At 41.9% G+C, this 20,347-nt stretch overlaps 1 protein-coding gene across 4 annotated transcripts in view; it reads left to right on the top strand.

Annotated features, from left to right (window-relative positions):
* The window catches only part of RGS7 (regulator of G protein signaling 7), a 260,822-nt gene extending 240,718 nt beyond the window's left edge, over positions 1–20,104 (top strand). Inside the window, exons 12-17 of one of the 4 annotated variants that reach the window (XM_084832318.1) lie at positions 1,460–1,585; positions 4,871–5,057; positions 10,482–10,571; positions 13,604–13,657; positions 14,074–14,154; positions 19,428–20,103. In XM_084832318.1, the coding sequence (XP_084688444.1) occupies positions 1,460–1,585; positions 4,871–5,057; positions 10,482–10,571; positions 13,604–13,657; positions 14,074–14,148 (532 nt within the window). In that variant the 3' untranslated portion in view covers positions 14,149–14,154; positions 19,428–20,103. Of the gene's footprint in view, positions 1–1,459; positions 1,586–4,870; positions 5,058–10,481; positions 10,572–13,603; positions 13,658–14,073; positions 14,155–19,427 lie in introns of all 4 variants that reach the window. The other 3 variants (XM_084832305.1, XM_084832298.1, XM_084832310.1) reach the window with 3 other exon arrangements.
* The last annotated feature ends 243 nt before the right edge of the window (positions 20,105–20,347 follow it).

The raw sequence follows: 20,347 nt of genomic DNA, 5'->3' as shown, positions 1-20,347 counted from the left end.
TATGAGTAGCGTGATTATGAATCAAGTACAGACCCTGTGTAAAATAACCAAAGCCATTTATTTAGTTTAAAATAAATAATTATATTATAAAAAATGTCTTCTTTAATATGAAGTTCTTGTTTTTGGTTACATTATGTTTAGCCTCCTAACCTAACACCTAAGGCCACTATCCACCCCTTGCCCCCATCCCCAAGAGATGCTGCTGCTAATCAAGCCAATCCCTATCTGAACCACCTATATATCCAGCTGTCCCCTTTAACCGACACTCCTTCACTCCAGCACCCCCCCTCCAACATTCTCACTGACCAGTCATCCAGCATCAGGCACTCAACCAATCATATGGTCCCATACATCCTCACTCACTCTCCAGGCAACCTCAAATGTACAGAGAAGCTATTCAACCCTAAACCCAGAGTTTGAGTAAATAAGAACATGGGGCAGTTTCACCACAGTCACCTTTCACATTTCCTCACCCCTGCTAAAGGACAAATCACGGAGCATGGCTTGACACCCAGGCTCACCTTTAATTTGCTATCACTGGCAGGGGAAGCAAAGTGCCGGCCAATCATGTGGCAGGAACAGGCTGCCTTTGCTCCACCAGTGGTATGATCAGGCGCTATTGTTATACCAGGGTTAGCTACTGTACGCAGTACTGTTTATTATGAAACAGGAAATGGGCAAAGATGGGGTGGAGGGAGTGTCATGGATAAGAGCAAGATCCTCAAGCTATACAGCTTCCACGGAGCCATTTCTGTCCATATAAATGCACTAGTGAAATAGCACAGCAATGCTGGAACTAAAAGCAGCACACTGGGGCACTTCCCTCAGCCAAGATGCAGAAATGAATAGATGCTACTTTTAACTTGAAAAGTGCATTAGTCACCTGCTTGCTCTACAATTGTAATGTTGGTGTGTATTGTATCATTAAAGGTGTTACACATCATTAAATCAGCCTGAGGTCTAATCACTGCATGCATCATCTTTCCAAAAAATAAACCTATCCACAAAATAAGCCTCCATTGTGGGTGAACTGTGGTTTATCAATTTTAGAAAAAAAAAAGAAATGAAATAAATAAACACATATCTCTGATGGTATATACCTGTTTTCCTAGAGGGGATTGATTATCTTCCTGTAGGACAAAAATGTCATGTTTGAAGCAGTCCCTAGAATAACCTTCTCCAATCTGGCGCCCTCCAGATGTGTTGGACTACAGCTCCCCTAATCCCCAGCCAGCAGAACTGGCAGGGGGTTATGGGAGTTGTAGTCCAACACATCTGGAGGGCGCCACGTTGGGGACACCTATCCTAGACTAATCTGATACATTTAATATAAAATACTGTGATAATGGAAAACTGTTAATGGAACTTTAGGAAGTGCATAACTGCTGAAGCCACTTGAACAAATCTGAACCCTTAGCTCTGCATGTGAAAACCCTTTTCCCTCACTCCCCCTTTCCAGTAAAGAGCCAAATCAGCAAAGAGTAAAACGATGGGGATTTGGTATGGATGAAGCCCTGAAAGACCCAGTGGGGAGAGAGCAGTTCCTCAAATTCCTGGAGTCTGAATTCAGCTCAGAGAATTTAAGGTAAGATTTTTTTGTGTCCATTGATGTCAGGGCTGCCCAAAGCGGGGAGGTAACTGGGACAATTTGCCCTCAGCCCTCCAAAGCAAGCCCCCACCCCCACCCCCACCCCAAGCCCCAGTTTCTATGAGTACTGTAGATCCTTGCCCTGGCCCTGCCACACTGACGACCAGAGCTGCACACATGCGTGAGACCTGGGAGGGGGCAGTGGCAGGGCCCCCATCATCACACCTCCCCTGCTCCAGGTCACATAAATCCTCTGGGCATCCCTGACTGATTTTCCCTTCTTGAATTGCCCTGCTATAGCTACTGAACCAGCAACTAATCTTTTTGAAGAGCTCATTCAGCCTTCCTGAGAATCTGGCCAGATTATTTTGCCAGAGATCATAGTCAAATCATCCTATTAGTCATCTCTGTCCATATGGTATTTTCCCCATGCCTTTAATGGCATTTGAGATGCTAAATCGATTAAAAAAAAAACATATGGGAAGAGAAGCTTTGCATCCCAGTTTACACGATCAGTTAGTAGGATCTATGCCCCTAGGCACACAAAAATGGCACAACAATGTTTAAACGGAACTCATCAGCTATGGTGGGGTGAATGTGATATCATAAGACAAAAGTACTATCCGATACTTTATGATCTATAGGGTGGTGTAAAATTCATGGGCCAGCATCCAAAGGGTTGCACACGATATTCCACATATGCACCAAATCTTTTAGCCCCTGACCCCCATTCCATCACCATCATGTTCCCCCTGCAAAGCCAGTCCTGAAAAGTGGGGGAACCTTTGGAGCAACATTTGATGTGTCAGGCAGCTGGATGAAAAAATCAACATCCCATCTATGCATGTGTGGAAACGCCTTAGGTAACCTTGTGCCCTCCAGATGTTTGGGACTACAACTCAGGTTGTAGTCCCATATCAGGTTGCCTACCTATGCATTATGCCAAATCAGGTTGCCTACCTATGCCAAATCAGGTTGCCTACCTATGCATTATGCGTATGCCAGTAGTTTTTGGTTGCTGGTCTAAAAGGGCATAGTGCTGTGGATAGTGCTATACCACACTAAACATGTTCAAGAACACTTTAATTACATGATTCTAGGTAAAGTTCATAGAAATATCAGTATTTATTTCCAAAGTTTTACACAGACAAGAAGTTACTTGGATGAAATAGTGAATGTGGAGCTCCAGAAAGCAGATATTTGTAATATAGGAGATGTTTTGTACGTGGGACAGATAGTGACAACGGATAGAAATTTTGTAGATTAAGTATCTATGTTGAACAGGTGGCAGCTTCTCAATAGCACTGCATGGAGGCAGTACCAGGCACACACAGGCCATGACATCAGTGCTCAGAACTAGCATATGCTTGCACAGTGCTAAGGTAATAGCAGCTCATGTCTTCACTGCTGCCTTGCAGTGCCTTGCGGTATGGACATTAGGGTCTCCTTTCCACCACATGAGCTACCACTGCTGTTTGAACTTCTCTTGTCAACCGTTTCAGTTAGTCAAGAATTCTGTTTGTGTGTATGGCAATATTCATTGTAGGTGTCTATTTTTTTTTTTAAACACACACCTAAAGGCACAATTTCCAAGCACACACACACCAGCATAGCTACGAGCACAGGAGGTGATTGTCGCTTCCTGGCTGGAGCAAGAGTAACTTGTAGACTGTGACCCTAGGTAAGAGAAAGCGAGCTCGATGAATATATAACAGAACTTTCACGTTCAACATTCCATGCACCTGTGACTAACTAGCTGGGGAAATTGCAAGAGGTAAGAGGGATACATTAAACACAGAGTTGATCCACTCCTGTGGGCTGGGAGATGGATCGTGTTTTAGGCTGATAATGTACAAAAACGTTCTTTATCAGCACGGACTGTTTTATTTCATTCAAAATCCTTTATATTATGTAAAACAGATGTTCAAACATGTACCTGTTGATATTATGTTTTCCTGCATATTTTCAATGATCGATCATAAACTTCCAATCAGATTGTCACTTATTCAATTCAATGATCTCTATCCAATGGTGGCTTTGCCTTAGTGGAAAGCACTTCCACTCATGCAAGTTGGGACACCCAATTTTCACCAATCCCGCCACCACCACCTGACCCTCCTGCCCTCCCTGCAAAGCTCCTCCTGAGGGTTGGGGAATCCTCCAGAACAGAATGGCAGAGGGCACAGAGGGCTGCAGTAGGTAAGGGGGATTGGCAAAAACTGAGTGCCCTGCCTTGCACGAGTAGAAGTGCTTTCCACTAAGGCAAACCCATCATTGGATACAAGCCACTGATTCCTAACTCTAACCTTGATTTCAAGACATCATTGCTTGTTTACAGCAGTCAAGCGAACCATTAAAGTACCCCAGAGAAATTTCTCTGGAGATGATTTTTCCAAAGCAGCAACATACCTGCCCTATGCTGACAAATTTTCACTTTCTAAACTGACCTTTTCTGAATACAAGCTCAAGTAATGGATATCTAAAATGCCATAGTGACTGCAGTACTACCAAGCTAAAGGAATTACTTAAAAGTTCTCCAGATGCTACTTATTTCTTATTCAATCAATCAAACCTAAGGTGTGACTCTACATCACTAAAAAACAGTCGATTAAGGCAGGATGGGTCAGTATGATTCCTTCAGTTCAATCATTCCTTGAAGGAGCAAAAGATTCCGTTCATGGACACAGTTCCCCCATCCATGAGGGTATCTTATTAAATAAAATGACAGTGCCACAAATGTGGATGCACATACCAAGCTGCCATCACCACTGAGAAAGCACTCATGTGAATGAAATGTGCTGATCCACAGCTCTTGGACTAATGTGTCTACCACAACCTAACTATCCACTGCATTCTGCAGTTCTCCAAATGTTGTAACACAATTCTCAGCTGGTGACACATATGAAAGCATGCATATAAATATGTATTTTGAGGGGGGAAAACATTTAAATACATATTTTGAGAGAAAACACCCATTTAAATATGTATTTAAATATTCTGAGGGAATTTTTAAACATCACAGATGAATGTGGGAATCAGAACAGAATTAAGGGTAAAAACATGCGAAAGTGACATGGGCTGGAAATAGACATGTTTGCCCATCCCTACTCTAATGGGAATATAGGGCTCTGGATGGACACTGAAGTGCTTACATTAATTCTCCAAATGTATTTTTAAAAACATTTTAAGAGTGAAAACAAAATGAAAAGATGCTGTAGGGACCAGTGTTACTGAAATACAACTCCATAACTAATGTTTGCATGTATATTTTTTGCTGTACAGGTTCTGGTTATCAGTAGAAGACTTGAAGAAGAGACCGATGCGGGAAGTTCCTGCCAGAGTAGAGGAAATTTGGCAAGAATTTCTTGCCCCCGGAGCACCGAGTGCCATTAATCTAGATTCAAAAAGTTATGACAAAACCACACAGAACGTGAAGGAACCAGGGCGGTACACATTTGGCGATGCTCAGGTTAGAAGAATCCATTCATACAGATGTATCAAAATATACTGCTGGCAATGGAGATACATAGCAATGAAAATCTATGACTGGTTTTTCAGTCCATTTCCACTTTTCTCAATGTATAATTAAAAGAATGTACAATATTCATGCAACATGCCAGAAGCCCCATGAACAGACATAAGCATGTTATAAGTCATGATTTCAGTGGAAGAGTTAATCATATGCTTTTTCTCTTTCATTAAGATCAATGGGACTTAAATTATTATGATTCAACTTTGGCTGGACTGTGCACTCTGTATTTATTTAATATGATTCTAAGATGCTCAAAGCACTTCACATGTTAATCCATACAAGGGCTTTTTCAAAATAAATCAATATTAGGGAATAGCTGTGCCCCGCCCCCATTTTTGCATAACGTTTCTCCTGTTGTGAAGGTGGGTGGTGGTGGTGGTGCCCTGGAGAATATTAGGGACTTTAAGGTGGCAGAGGGTGAAAACTGCTTTTCTTTCGGGGGGGGGGGGGAATTAACTACTGACAATTTCATGAGGTGCCAACAGGTAGTTTTCTTTCTTTCTTTCTTTCTTTCTTTCTTTCTTTCTTTCTTTCTTTCATCTTTCTCTCCCTCTCTCTCTCTCTCTCTCAACGTTTAAAAAGCCAAGCCAAGGCTTTGCCAAGAGATCAGCTGCCATTTTGTAAATTGAGGGGAGACGAAGTATTCATGATTATGCAGCAGAGCTCTCTTCCTGCTTCCTCTCCACTCCATTTTCCAAATGGCATTTGGGCTGTGGATCTCTCAGTCAAGTAATGGCTTTGAGCAGCAGCACTGCTTTTTAAAAGGTTTTTTAAAAAAAAACCTAAGAGGAAAAAAAGAAAGAAAGCTACCTTCACCACATCATAAAACTATAATTCCTCACCCCCATCTTTGGAAACACGTTCCCTCCCAACCCCCTGCAAATTGGCCAAAGAAGTTCCCTCTCAGACCTTGGCGCAGTCCTAGCCAATATTATTATCTCCATACTAATAATATTGGGGGCCTGAGGAGGAGAGATATTGCCTTACCAGTCAACTCATGGCCGAATTGAGCTTTCAACCAGGGTCTTCCAAGTCATAATTAATTGTCTTAGACCACAGCAGCTTTTAGGGAAAATGTCCTGCCAAGGGTCTATATCTGCGTTTTCTAAAGGCGTAAATAATTCCTTAACAACCAGAGTTAAGTTACAAGAAGGTTAACAGTGCAATCCTAAACATATCTACTCAGAAGTAAGTCCCATTGCATTCAAGGGGACTTACTCCCAGGTAAGTATTTTTTTTCCAAGCACTGTGTACTATTTCCTTGATCCTTATTCCAATGCCATTATATTTTTTTATTCATTCATTTATTTCTCACCAGAGTAGTTTTTGAAGAACCTTCTAGACCCAAGCAAAAAGATTATCACTTCTGGGAGCATGTTATTATTTCTGATTTTCATTAACAGAAATCAGATGCTCACATGGAGAAGGAAGTATAATCCATAAAAGTAATGAATCTTCTTTTGACAGCATGTGCTGAGATTATTCTGAAAACTGACCTGTGGATATTTTATTTTGTGATTCTCACAAAGATTACTTTCTCTGGATAGCTGTACCCCCCCCCCCAAATGTTCTTCTCTCCTAAGAATATAAAAGGTATTTGTATGTCATATGTTTTGGGGTTTTAATATGTAGACATTCTGGAAATTTCAAGTAATTAAAAAGTGAAGTCTTTTTCCCCATACAGCTAGGAAAAACATTTTAAGAGCGCAAACCTTTGGCTCCTAGACAGCATCTGGGGTGCTACTGGAAGCTTTGGATCACCTCCTCTGAGCTAAGAGCATGGAGGGGGAGTTCTGATCATGGATCTTCCTTCCCTGCTCATAGCTGCCATAGAAAGCTTTTTGTTTTCTTTTTCTTTTTTTTTTTTATGAAGTCACTACTTCAACCTTGTAACAGAAGTCAGAGAGGGAGAAAAGGAGGCATCCTGCTGGGAGGGGAGGGGCAGGAGAGCAGAGGCCATGATATTCTATGGCCGCTCCAGCCTCCTCCCCACTCACCTAAAGGCAAATCAGCTAGTTGGGCTCAGAGGCCCGTCTAGCTGCTTTTTGCATTTAGAACAGAGACGAAATTGCCTCCGTCCTCCTCTTGCCCTGCGTGGCTCTTCCCAGCAGGTCATAGGATAGGTGGAGGGCTCCATATCAGGAGTGCAACCCATAGGATTGTGCCTTAAAAAATACACAGACCCCTTCCCCCCACAAACTACCCCATGGGATTCTCAGCAATAACTTCTCCTTGATTAATATAAAACCTGCCAGAAACCAGTGGACTTTGCCATGGCATACAGTTAGGTTTACACTCCTGTCTTACTTTTTGAATGCTACACAATTGTCTGCTCCTCAGCTTGGTAGACTAGAGACAAAACAGGGTAGTCCATTTCCAAGCACCATAGTTACACATTAGAGAGAACAACAGTACACACTTGACTGGCAATATCTCTTATTTTAGACTGGGCTTGTGGCATATTTGCTAAAAATGTTGGCTTCAGCTGTCTGCTTTTTAATATTTGCAGCCCAGGATATCCTCCTGCTAGTACTTCTAATTTTGGTGCACAGATGCCATAAGAATGCTTCTGGGCCCTTACACTTACAAAAATAGATACAGCAAGTGCTAATTTCCTTTCATGCCACTAGATGGCTGCCTGTATTCATATTTTCCATACAAATATTCTTATTGGTCTTTACTGTGGTAGGTATGTGTTGGTGCAGGAGATTGGTAGGGTGTTGTGTGCTTTCTTTCGGTATTACATACAGGGCAATATCCAACAGGGCGCAACCACTAACGTAAATTACATTGTGCTAGCATAAACTACTCTAATGCAATGGCAATAGTGTTAGCTGGTGCACCTGGTACTGCCATCGCACTCGAGTAGTTTACGCTAAAAAGGTAAAGGTGTCCCCAACCAGTCGTGTCCGACTCTAGGGTGTGGTGCTCATCTCCATTTCTAAGCCGAAGAGCCAGCGCTGTCCGAAGACGCTTCCGTGGTCATGTGGCCGGCATGACTGAACACCAAGGTGCACGGAACGCTGTTACCTTTCCCACCAAAGCGGTACCTATTTATCTACTTGCAATTTCTTGCTTTCGAACTGCTAGGTTGGCAGAAGCTGGGACTGAAGATGGCAGCTCACTCTGTCACGCAGCACTCGGGTCTCGATCTGCTGTCCTGCCAACCTTCTGGTCTGCAGTCCAGCATCTTAACCACTAAGCCACGGCAGCCCTATAATTTACACTAGCGCAACATAATTTACATTAGCAGTTTAACCCCGTTGGATATTGCCCAAGTGTTTAATTCATTGGTTGTCACGAGATGAACCATTTTGGTCGTTCTACTGTATTAGAAACAGGTAATTGCTACAATCAACTGTCTAAAGAAGTGTTGTTACTTAAAACATGCAAGGAGATTTTGTCTTTAGATACAGCTTTATCCAGCACAGACTTCTTGTCCTTATTGTTAAAGGTTGTGGAACTCGCTTTCAAGGGAGGTTAGACTGGTCCCTTATCTATTGTCTTTTAGGTGGGCTTTTAATGTGTTTTAATCTTATCTAGCTATGGTTTTAACTATTTCACTGTAGTTTTGCATGCTGTTTTATTATAGTTTTGCATGCTGAATCAATGCAATTGATACAGTTGGAATGCACTGAATAGTACATCTCCTGGGAGATCCTTTTAGAGCTGAAAAGTGATATAGAAAAGTGTGTGTTTGTATACATACATACATACATAATTACTATTATTATTATTATTAATATTATTATTATTAATTCAGTTTATAACCCACCTATATACAAATACTCTAGGTGGCATGCAAAGTTAAAAATAATTTAACAAAAAAACCCAACAATAAAAACAATACAGCATAAAAAAATACACAACAATCAACAAAGAGGAACTCCCAGCTAGGAGCAGGGAGGGAAGATCCATGATTGGAACTCATAGATAGATAGATAGATAGATACACACACACACACACACACACACACACACACACACACACACAAAGCTCTGCATGGCCTTGCCCCCCACCATACCTTTTGGGTTTGTTATATCCCTGTTCACTACCTTTTCCACATGAGCACCATAAGCTGCCCAAAAGTATCTTGCTTTCTAGCAAGGCTGTACCCATTTTCCCTTTCTGTGCCTCCCTGAACATGGACCAAGTGCCACCTCTCCCCCTGACTTCGCTTACCTGTGGGTGGTGGGCCTTCACACACGTTTCCATATATGGAAATCAGAGCAGTGTATCATTACCTGTGTGTCAAGGGATTACAACCATTGTTAAGGGATTACAACATCATTCCTGTTTGCAAATCATGCAAACAGGTCCCACTTGCAACCCAGAAGGTGAGCAGGAGCACAGTTCTTAGGACATTTTTGCAGTTTCCTGGAATTTGCATCCATGTTCAAAAGTGAGCAATGTGCACTTCTGCAAATGCGCACATGTGCATTTCCCCCCCAAATCTGCAATTTCAGACTTTAGTCTATTTTGGGAAATGCACGTTTTCTATCAGGAAAACTGCACACTCTTAAAAAACGTGCATTTTTCAAATCAAAAATGCATATTTTTCCTGATCAGAACAAAATGTGCTCACATTTGAGAATGTAAACAAAGCAAACAGAGCTTTGGGAAGGAATTTGGAGGACCTCAATTTGCTTGAACATCACATGTTTGCTGTGCCTAGCATTATTGCATAGCTGTTCCTGATGCAAGGAGGACAAATCTCACATTGCTTCAGAGAAAACCCATAGTGAGTCTCTCACAACTATCTATCTATCTATCTATCTATCTATCTATCTATCTATCTATCATCTATCTATCATCTATCTATCTATCTAGCTACACACACACACACACACACACACACGCACCCTATATGTTTTCCTTAAGCAGTCAATGCAGAGCTTAAGGAAATCAGTCACCAAATACCAACTCATTCCTTTGCCCTCTTGAAGCTCTTGCACAGCAAGTGCTTGTTTCCTGTAACACAACAGCTACAAACTAGTAAACTGGCATTTGAACTCCCTACAGTTATCTTTGCTATGCCTTTTTGCTCAAACAGGTCTTTATCAGCCAGGTTCATAATGCCATTTACATAGGCCTTGGTGCTGTGGCAGGGAACTGTGGATTGTCAGGCTGCCCTCACTGACTTCTCACATTGAAAAGTCTGCTTGCAAAGTTGTCAGGTACCGTGCGGTTGTTTTCCCCTAGCACAGCAAGTGTAGTATCAGTGCAGCTGTGGTTTGATCCATCAACAAACATAAACGCAATTTTTGAAATGAATACAGTAATCTGGAATATCTCCTATTAAAAATGATTTACTTTCCAAATTGTTATTTAAACTTTTATATATTCTTTAAATATTTCAGGAGCACATCTATAAACTGATGAAAAGTGATTCATATCCACGTTTTCTACGATCCAGCGCCTACCAGGAACTACTACAGGCCAAGAAGAAGGTATTGGTCCATCTTGTCTATGTATTTCCACTTTTCCATTGGTAGCTTCTCCTTGCTACCATATTGGCTCCTTTCTGTCCTTGAGTATTTCAGCTGCATATCTGGTAGGTCAAGAGGTTAGTTGAATTTGAGTATCACACAAATATGGGATGGACCCATTCATATATTTATTTTGCATCTTTGCACCAATGAATAAGTTACACCAAGCAATTCCATTTTGACATTCACACTATACAGTTCTTCTAGGAATCAAAGGATTAAATCAGGAAAGTAGCTTATGAGTGTGTCAAGTATTTCTAGAAATAGCTTTTTAGAGTAGTAAACTTGGTTATACAGTCATTTTCACCTTATGTCTTATGCAATAATTTTGCCTTTCAAAACTAAATGCATTTCAGATCCTACAGTGTAACCCTAAGCATGTTTATCCAGAAATAAGTCCCAGTTATCTATGTGCCTAGTATGTGTGCTTAGTATTTCAGCTTATAGAGAGGTCATGTTTCATGATTTATAGATTATCTGTTTCCATATTACTGTTTGGGTGTTTTGCCTGAACAGGGAATTCCAGCCCATATAAGTGGCATGGGACTGTGCCCCACCACCTTCCTGAATTGAGCAGGGAGGGCTAAAGGGGGCTTCTACCTGCAATTAGCAGAACGTACTTAGAAGGCTCCCCATGATTTGGAAGCCCGATTTGTTAGGGTTCCCAATTGTGGAGAGCCTTCTACACACATTCAGCCAAATGCACGTAGAAACCCCCTTCAGACCTTCCCACGCAACAAAGAAGGTTAGGAGTGGAGAGTGGGGTGCTGGCGCATGTGGGAACATTAGGGTTGGAGCTGGCATGCACAGCTCCATGGCCCATACGTAAGCTGGGATTCCCTGTTGAGGCATAATGCCTGTACAGGACTATTCTAGAGTCTAGTGGGTCATCTAGCCCTAGTGCACATCCCCTGGGAGACTCCCCTGTGTAAGGCCCATTGAAATGAATGATGATACAACAAGAACAGGAAACCAGGCTGACCTTTAGATGACAGAGGTGTTAAGAATAACTAAATGAGAACAAGGTGACTGCAGAGAAACTACATTATTTGCTTTGGTCTTCACAGCGGAAGAAGTTGGACAAAGATTAGAATAATTGACAAATTATGAACTAAAGAAGATCCTGGCACCGGATGACATTCACCTGAGAATTCTTAAATCATTCAAATGTGGATTTGCTGATCTGTTAACAAAATATTTATTTTATTTAACAGATATTTACCTCACACCTTCAGCACACAAGGGCTCCCAGAGCAGCTAATAAAAAGAAAACAGTACAGTTGGTCACAAGACAATAAAGCAACATAACAGCACATAAAACACAGCAGATTAAAAACTTCTAATAGATAGCAGATGAAACATGTCCCTTCCAGCCCACAACTACCACTTACCTCAACAAGGATGTGGTTGGTCTTGAAAATGTCAACTCTGTGTGTAGTGGCCATGGGAAAGACAATCTGAGTGTTAGGAATAATTAGGAAAGGGACTGAAAGTAAAATATCCAGTATTTAAGGCGATATAGGTCAATGGAGTGGCCCCTGGTGATCATTTGATATTCTGTCCCTTGGAAAACCAGGCCTTTTAGGATACTACATGTAACACTAACGCTGTCACTTTTAGTTCCATATACCTTTTTAAAAACAATCTTTTAATAAACAACTGGATCACACATGTATAGTATCTAGCAAGGAGAGACTGGCAAGCAGGACCATTTCCTCAAAACATGGTTCCCGTTCATATCATGTATCAACAAGGGATCTGTGAACCTGCTCCCTCCATCATCTCACCTATTGTCCTGGAAGGACTTTCTCATAATTTCTTATACGTGTCTCTAAGAATGGAAGGAAAGAAGAAAATGAAGACAACACACAATCAAAACACAGTTTCACAACCAAAACTCAGTTACGTTGTAATAATTTCTTTGTTATGTCTGTTGGAATTGTTAAAACAGAAAACCAATAAAAACATTGGTTTTATATGTCTCCCCTTAAACAGAAGATACAGGGAGGGTGCAATCAGGATTTGGGTCTGTGGGGTCCAGGGTTTGACCCTTTCCTCCCCTGACATGGTCCCAGCAAATGCCTCCCGAAGCTGCTATTCGCCTAGGGAAACACTGTCCTGTTGGCTCCAGTAGACTAATAGCAGCTTTGGGAGGCATTTTTGTTTGGAACGTGGTGGGGGAGAAAAAGATTAACTCCCCCTCTCTTTGAGCTGTAGTCTTGATCCTACTTGGAAGGGCCTGTGCCTGCTATTTAGAGCTTTTAAGATACACGGAACTTAAAAGTGACACATTTAACATCCAGGATAGTTTGGCCCTTATCTTTAATAGCTTATAAGCTATACAACAGCCTGAACCCAAACTACCATATCCCCCGCCCACATCACCTCACGTTATTAGAATATCAAATAAATGGAAATGCAGAACGATCGAGAGAGTCTCTAATTTAGATGGTATTCTTGGGTTCTGTAAACATCTGATCATTTAATCAGCAGGATGTCCACACCTCATTGTCTTGTTTTAATTTCATGCTTTGTTTTATACTATACCAGTTTGATCCACTGGACAGATATTCCTAACCAAAGGCCCTGATCCAGAGAGCATCACATACCTCAGCGCTCCACCTTATGGCTGATGAGCACAGTCAAAGCTGACTGCCAGCCATCTGCCCAGTGATGCAAGGAGCACTGTTCAGTGGCGCTGGCACTGTACTTGCACTTCTGGGTGTTGGACGTGATTTTTTTCTCTCTGACCATGCAGCACTCTTGCATGTGTGGGGCCATTGTGTGCAGGTTGCCCTTCCTGGATCAGGTGAAAAATCGCAAAGCCTTCCCCATTATATTTCTGTGAGCATTTGCATCTTCTTCTATACTTGCTTGTGCTTTGTGTTTTAGCAACCCATTGCTTCATTGCTCCTTTATTTTTCTGGCCTGTTCTTTTTGGCTTCTTTTGTTTCGTTTCCATTCCCTTTTTATTTTTTTTCTTTCGCTTTAAGTTTGGAAACACATTGGATCGCCGAACGTCTTTTGAGAAATTCACACGCAGTGTGGTAAGTTTATAACCTTGCAAGCCTTGTGGGTAACAGATTTTTCTCAGTTGTTATTTGGGTGACACTGTACACATGCTACCAAGCACTCTCTAGTACAGGCCCCACTGAAATGATTTGGAATGGTTTAAATGGCAGAAGCAGCTTAAGCATGCAACATGTCCACATCTGCACTTTTCTGGGGGGGGGGGAATCGGAATCTTTTCTTTAAAAAGAGAGAGAGTGTGTGTTACCAAAGTATAAAGTAATTCGATTTATTCCATTTCACTCTGCATAGTCTTACTTCAAGCCACCCTTTCAAAAATGTTGCATTTGCTTTGGGTGTGTTTTAAAAAAATATATGTTCCAGTGCCTTTGGATCGCTTTTTTCAGCATTGTGCAAGTTCAAACTAAAGCATTCAACACATTTATTTTTGTAGGGCAGAAACATCCCAATTTTCCCATGCCATAAAAACTGTACACCAACACTGAGGGCGAGCACTAACCTGTTATGAAAAGAGGTAGAAAGATCTTGGCTTATACTCCAGTTTGTTGACATTGTCTGCTGAATTGTGTGCATTTCATGTGTGTGTGTGTGTAAGTGTGCTGTATTGTGGCTTTTGCTGTGACAGCCAGTTAATGAAGTTGCGTGTGCTGAAGTGATAATCTATAAAGAACATCAGCAAAGATCATGGTTTTTGTTTTCAGTTTCTTCATGAGGGATCAAGAAACAGTGACCCTAAATCACCTTCTTTAATAATTTCCAAATAAGCAGGGCTTAAAATACAACCTGAAATACATTTACTGTTATGATAAGGACAATGTAGCAAGTAGAGATCATGAACAACGTGATCTGGGCCAGTCTTTGGTGCTTGCAAGTTAAACATAAAGATGGGGGTGGTGGTTTAAGACTGATATTTAGGGGAACACATGTTACAAACAATAATAGAATAGAGTGTAAATTTAAGAATGTAATGTGGATTTGGGGCTTTTTGATACTCTCAACCAGATCCTAATTCATTTCAATGGGCCTTGGACACTAAGACTTCTTTGTGAATTATTTCCCTACCCTCTAGTGACATAAAAATAAATAATTAGTGAAACAAAAACCCCTATTTTTGCATGGTGGTTTTGCCACAGCATGTTACTCTGTGAGTTCTGTATCGTATGTGCGGGCGAGGGGCGGGGAGAGTCTATAGAACCAACATTATAACACTTTGAGATGTGTAATTGAACTCTCTTATAATTATAGGTACATTATTAAACAAAAACTGAGAGCCATACAATATATTATGACCTCTGGGCTTTAAATATTTCCTCATCCAAAGCTCTCTTGACAGTTCTTTTCAAATTGCTATGAGAATGTAAATAATGGCATGATGACAAAACTATTGTACCCCGATGGTAGAACATCCCTCACTATGCTAGCATACGTGGCAAGCTCCAATAAACTCCAAGCGCTCCTGGAATCTAGATAAAGGGTATGGGCTAAAGCCCACAAATAACCACCAACTCTGCTGGTTAGAACAGTTCAGGACAGGGCTCAGATGTTTGCTATCCAGAGTTCAAGTAAGCATTGGGTTGGCCAGGGCTTGTCTGCCTGTCCTGGGGATAAGGTGGGGTGAGGGAGTTGCACTAGCATAGCTGCTGTATTGGTCACACTGTAAAAGATCCAAATGTAAATTATGTGTGTTCATGCTACTGGTGCTATGGAGGAACAAACGTGGTAAGAGCTGTTCCAGAACAGTAACTAATGAAATAAAGTTTCCAATTAATACATTATGTAAAACATAAAATTACAAGAATGAATTTATCAAGTTTGCAGCTTTCAGCAAGTTTTTCTTGAATCTCTTTCCCACATTTTGCTTTTTCTCTCCTCTATACAGTTTCAAGTAGATTTTAACTCTAGAGAATCTCTATTTGGGTGTTCAAAGAACCCAGCGATGTGAACACACAAGCTGGGAGCAGGGCTGTACTGCATAGGGCACCCTTGATGTCCCATGTATCAGTAGTCTCCTCCCAGGGGTGGCCATGCTTTGATTGCAGATGTCTGCAGAGAGGAGATCTTTGCATCTGCTCCTGGCTCACATGTTTGCATTGCCAGCTTCCTTGAATGCCCAAATAGGGCTAGAGTGATTCTGAAAATAGGTGGTCAATAAGAAAGAACCCTTGTGAGTGTAAGGGCGCAATCCTATTGGGATAGTCAGCCAGCTCCGAACTTGGAGGGGATATTCTCCTCCGCATTCCAGCCGCCCTGCATTTGTGGCTAAACAGCCAATTTCAGCTGTCTAACTGAGGCGCCTCAGAGCAAGGGGTGGGGGGAAGGCCGGACAGTGCATAGGAAGTGTCATAACAGCACTTCCGCGGTCCCCTCCCCTCCCTGGCCCCTGGAACGCCCCCTTTTCAGCCACTCTGTGCTGCTTTTCCAAGCATGGAGCTGGGGACAACCCGCACCTCCTATGAGGGGGCGGGGGAAGGGGCAGGGAGTCAGATTTCTGGGAGCTGAGCTCAGAGTGATGGCTCCAAGCTCAGTTCTCAGAAACTGAAAAATCTTATGGCTGTGTAGACGCTGTCTAGTGGCCATAGGATTGCACCCTAAGTGTGTTGAGGTATGCAAGTGAGACACTACTTAACCCACTGCTAAGATCATATATGTCAAATAGTGATAAATACAGAAGCCCAAGGTAACTAGCTTTTGTACCATTTCAGACCATGGGTTCTGAAAATGCCTCGTTGGGTTGCAGGGTTCTGCTATGGATCCAATCTTGAGCAGGGGTCAGGTTCCTCAGAAAGCAATCAGCACCATGGCAAGCACCAAGTGGGGCTGAGAGCCAGTCAAGGTTGTCTGTATGTTGCTCCAGTTAAGGTCAGAGAGACTGAAGCTTAAATAGGAAGTTACTGGCCTTTAGGCTGGTTAGTTCCACTTCCACCTTTCCTGAGGCTTTGACCCTTAAAGGGGCCTCGTCTGTACTAGAAGCCTCAGGCTGTGGCGACATGGGAGTAGTTGTGGTATGCTAGTGTTTTCATGGCTCAAGTCCTCAGAGTCTGAGGACAGTAATGGAGCCTCCTCTGGATGCAAGACAGCCACCTTCTGGGCTTCCTCTGGAGAACTAGGTCCTGGAGAGACTGTAATGCCTTTCTGGGCTGGGTCTTCTCCTACTGAGGATGAGGACGAGGGGTCAGAATCCTCTGAGGATGATGGTTTGTGGCGCTGGCTCATGACACTTTTACATGCACAGCCCAGCTCTATAAACCTATAAATGGCATCTTCCTCTTCTTCAGCCAACTTCCTCCTGTCTTCTCTCTTTCATAGGCATACTTGCAGACAATAATAGTTCTCATTTATGTCCTGGCTCACCTCTGGGGTTCCACACCCTGTCCCAGTTGGCTTTCAGTACTTAATTTTAATACTGTCAATACTTAATCACAACACCAGCCGGTGAGGTGGCTCAGAGGATGGAACTGCCAGTGGCCATGGCATGGCGATAGTGGGCCAGGGGACTTCCCATACTTGCCTTTTGACACCAGGAGGCAGAACTGGAGGTGGCGGGTGCTGCAAGCCAGCACCATGCAAGCACTGATGTCAACAGCCTGTACCTGCTCTGGGGTAAGGATGGATGAACTCATCGGGTCCCCCACCGTGCACCACTTGCCTGACCCCCGCCCCTGCTCACCATGTGTGGTGAGCCGCTGGCGGTCTGCGGGCGTGCAGCGAGCAGCACATGGCCTCCTGAACCCTCACCAAGCTGCTATTTTATTTAAGACTGGCGCCTTGGCCTTTTCCATAAATCATTTGCACAAGTGGCAGCCATAAAGCAGCCATTTACACAAAATTACAGGCATAAATGGATCATTTACGCCTGTAATCTTGCGTAAATGGCTGCTTTACAGCTGCCATTTGCACAAATAGGAATTTATGAAACAGGCCAAGGCGCCATTTTGCAGCTTGGTGAGAGTTCACAGACTGGCATCCAGAGGGCTGAGCTGGTGATTTTTCACCAAGCCTCGAGCTCCAGCCAGATGCCTGTGACATCCCGACTCTGGGACGATGATCCACTCAGCAACCAGGTACTTGTACAATGCTGGCTGAGCCACCATTACTTCCTGGCACTGAAAGATAAGGGCAAGAACATCCTTCACTTTCTATAGCCACTATATTTCTAGTGGCCACTCACCACTACTGTTCAATTAATAAGACATGCAAAAGTCACAATACACCACAAGACTTCTGTTCTCCATCATCTAAATAATTTTAGCATTATTGATTCAAATATGTTGGTGTTGTGGCATCTCACCAATAGAACTAACTTGGCACAATCTCAAAAAGTAGAATTACAGGGAGCAGTATACCAAATATTACATCAGTTTATTTCACAATTTAACAAGGAATGCATTTGGTACCATCAAATCATTTATTGTATTGCCGAACACACTTCAAGGAAAATGTAAGATGGTACGTATGGTATAAATATAAATAAATACAGAGTAAAAATTGGAGTACTAAAGAGGAGGCAAGGTTGTAAAAATCATATTAACTGAAGAATTCCACTGAAACATTTTCTCTGGAATCTTTACTTTAAATTTTTTTCTTGCTGATAGCCAATACATCTTCAGGCTTCTATGCTTTGTAAAAATATTGAAATCACTGCTGCACATCATCCTCAGCCCTACATGCTACATTACACTAGGAGAGATTCACACTAGTTTGTTTTTCACATAATGACAAACTGTTACTGTGTTGCCTCAAATGTCCATCACCTCTTGGCTTGGGTCATGATTGCTAGTTCATGGAAACAGTAACCATCAAAGGAGAGTAAAGTCTAGTCTGTGATGAGCTTATAGCTATGCAAAATTGATATCAATGGATGGTCTGAATATATTTACACGTCAGCAACAGGCATATCAGCAACAAATGCTGGTTGTATTTTTAATAATTGATGGGAGTATATTTTAAAAATGTAATAGAGCTTAAATGAATTTAAAACATACAATTAGTGGATTGTATCCAATGGGTTACATCCAATGTTAGTCTAACTTAAGTCCCATTCAATTCAGTGGACTCACTCTAAGTAGAACTAACATTGGATACAACCCCGAGTATGCAAATTCATACACTTCATATCTGAAAAATCACTAATGATTTTAGTGGGTGTTCTTCAGATCTTGGTGGCAAAACTCATATCTTGGTTGCTGTCTCCAGAACTAGTGAAAACTAGGTAATGAGACCAGTATGTTGGCTGAGAGACTTGAGTGGGCAACTGAAATTTAAGTGATTTTGGTTTAACATGATTTGGTGATTTTGGAAAAACTTTAACATTCATCTTGATTACTTTAAATGGGTATAATGTGTGGCATTCTAAATGCAAGACCAAGCTTCTTTAATCACTGGAGTTAGATTTGTTCAGAGTGTTCAGGTACTGATCCACACATGCGTCTACATCACTCGAGTTCTCTGCAGTGTGCACTTGATCACTCCATGATGACTGGCAGCTAGCTGTCTGTGTGAACTGACTCCACTGAGGCCTTGCATTTGAGGTGATACGGAAGTTGCATCTGTGGCATTGCATCTGTGATGGTCCAGTCACACATGCATGGCATCTCTTGGTATTGCAGTCATCATATGATGGAACATCCATGTGTGAAACAGCCAAGGACAGGCTTAATTTACTGGTGCACAAAATGTTAGCCTTTACCTGCAGAAAGGTAGGCGCTTGGCAATGAACTGGGTTTTCAGTGATCATGCCTCTATCTTCTGTTTTCTTTTGTTTGTTGTTTGTTTTTATCTTTTCCTCAGGGGAAATCGCTCACATCAAAGAGATTAACCAGTCTAGTACAGTCCTACTAAAAGGATCACCTTGTAGCATGGAAGCAGACTCAATCATTATACATACTTTGTAGTTCACTAATTGCCTGAAATCAGAGGACAGTAGAACAAGATGTTGCATGAGCAAGGACCTGACTTGTTTTCTTTTGTGTATATCAAGGCATTACAGACTCCAAGGGACTCGCTAACCTTTCGATGCCTCCATTTTGAAAACTCTCTGCTCACTTTCGCCTTCATATCAAGCTGGATCTGTGTCTTTTTATTTTCTGCAAGCTCAAGTACAGTGAAAAAAGTTTCCGTTAGGCACAGTTTATTTACAGTACTGTCAGTCACAAACTGGAAGAAATGTAAAAACAAACAATGAATATATTAATAAGTATACCTACTATGGCATCACAGCTATTGCACAATAAATTAGCACAGAAGGTTCCATCTCACAGATGTATTCACATTGAGAAAGAAAGCCTGTGTCTTTGTCTGTTGTCTGTATATTCTATGTTAATGTTTCTTGCATTTATTTTTATACCATATTTTAAGGGAAAAAAGAACACCTTTTACTCCAAATGTATTAAAGCGGATCCTTTCTCTGTAAATTTGTGTATGTTTATATTGTTGTTTTATCTTTCATTAAAATATGCAGAATCTCTTCCCTGTGGTAAGTCAAACTCATTGGGCTAGCAGTGGTAGCAAAATGGTTTTAACTTATTTGCTGTTTGGAGAACCACATAAGAATGCTGTGCAGAATGTTGAACAAAACCAATCTGAGAGGTCCCAGCCCCCTTACCTTTTGTGATGTCCCCCTTAGCTACTGTTTTTAGGCTACAGGGGAGCCATCATTTTGCTAAAAATGGGGGATGTGAGAGGGTGGGACTTTTGGATTCCATTAAAGG

This window comes from Heloderma suspectum, chromosome 1 (assembly GCF_057233095.1).
Source record: "Heloderma suspectum isolate Gila_16-S chromosome 1, 16-S_ref, whole genome shotgun sequence".
NCBI lineage: Eukaryota > Metazoa > Chordata > Lepidosauria > Squamata > Helodermatidae > Heloderma > Heloderma suspectum.
Note: the sequence above shows the minus strand (reverse complement) of the source record. Positions and strands in the feature narration are given on the sequence as shown.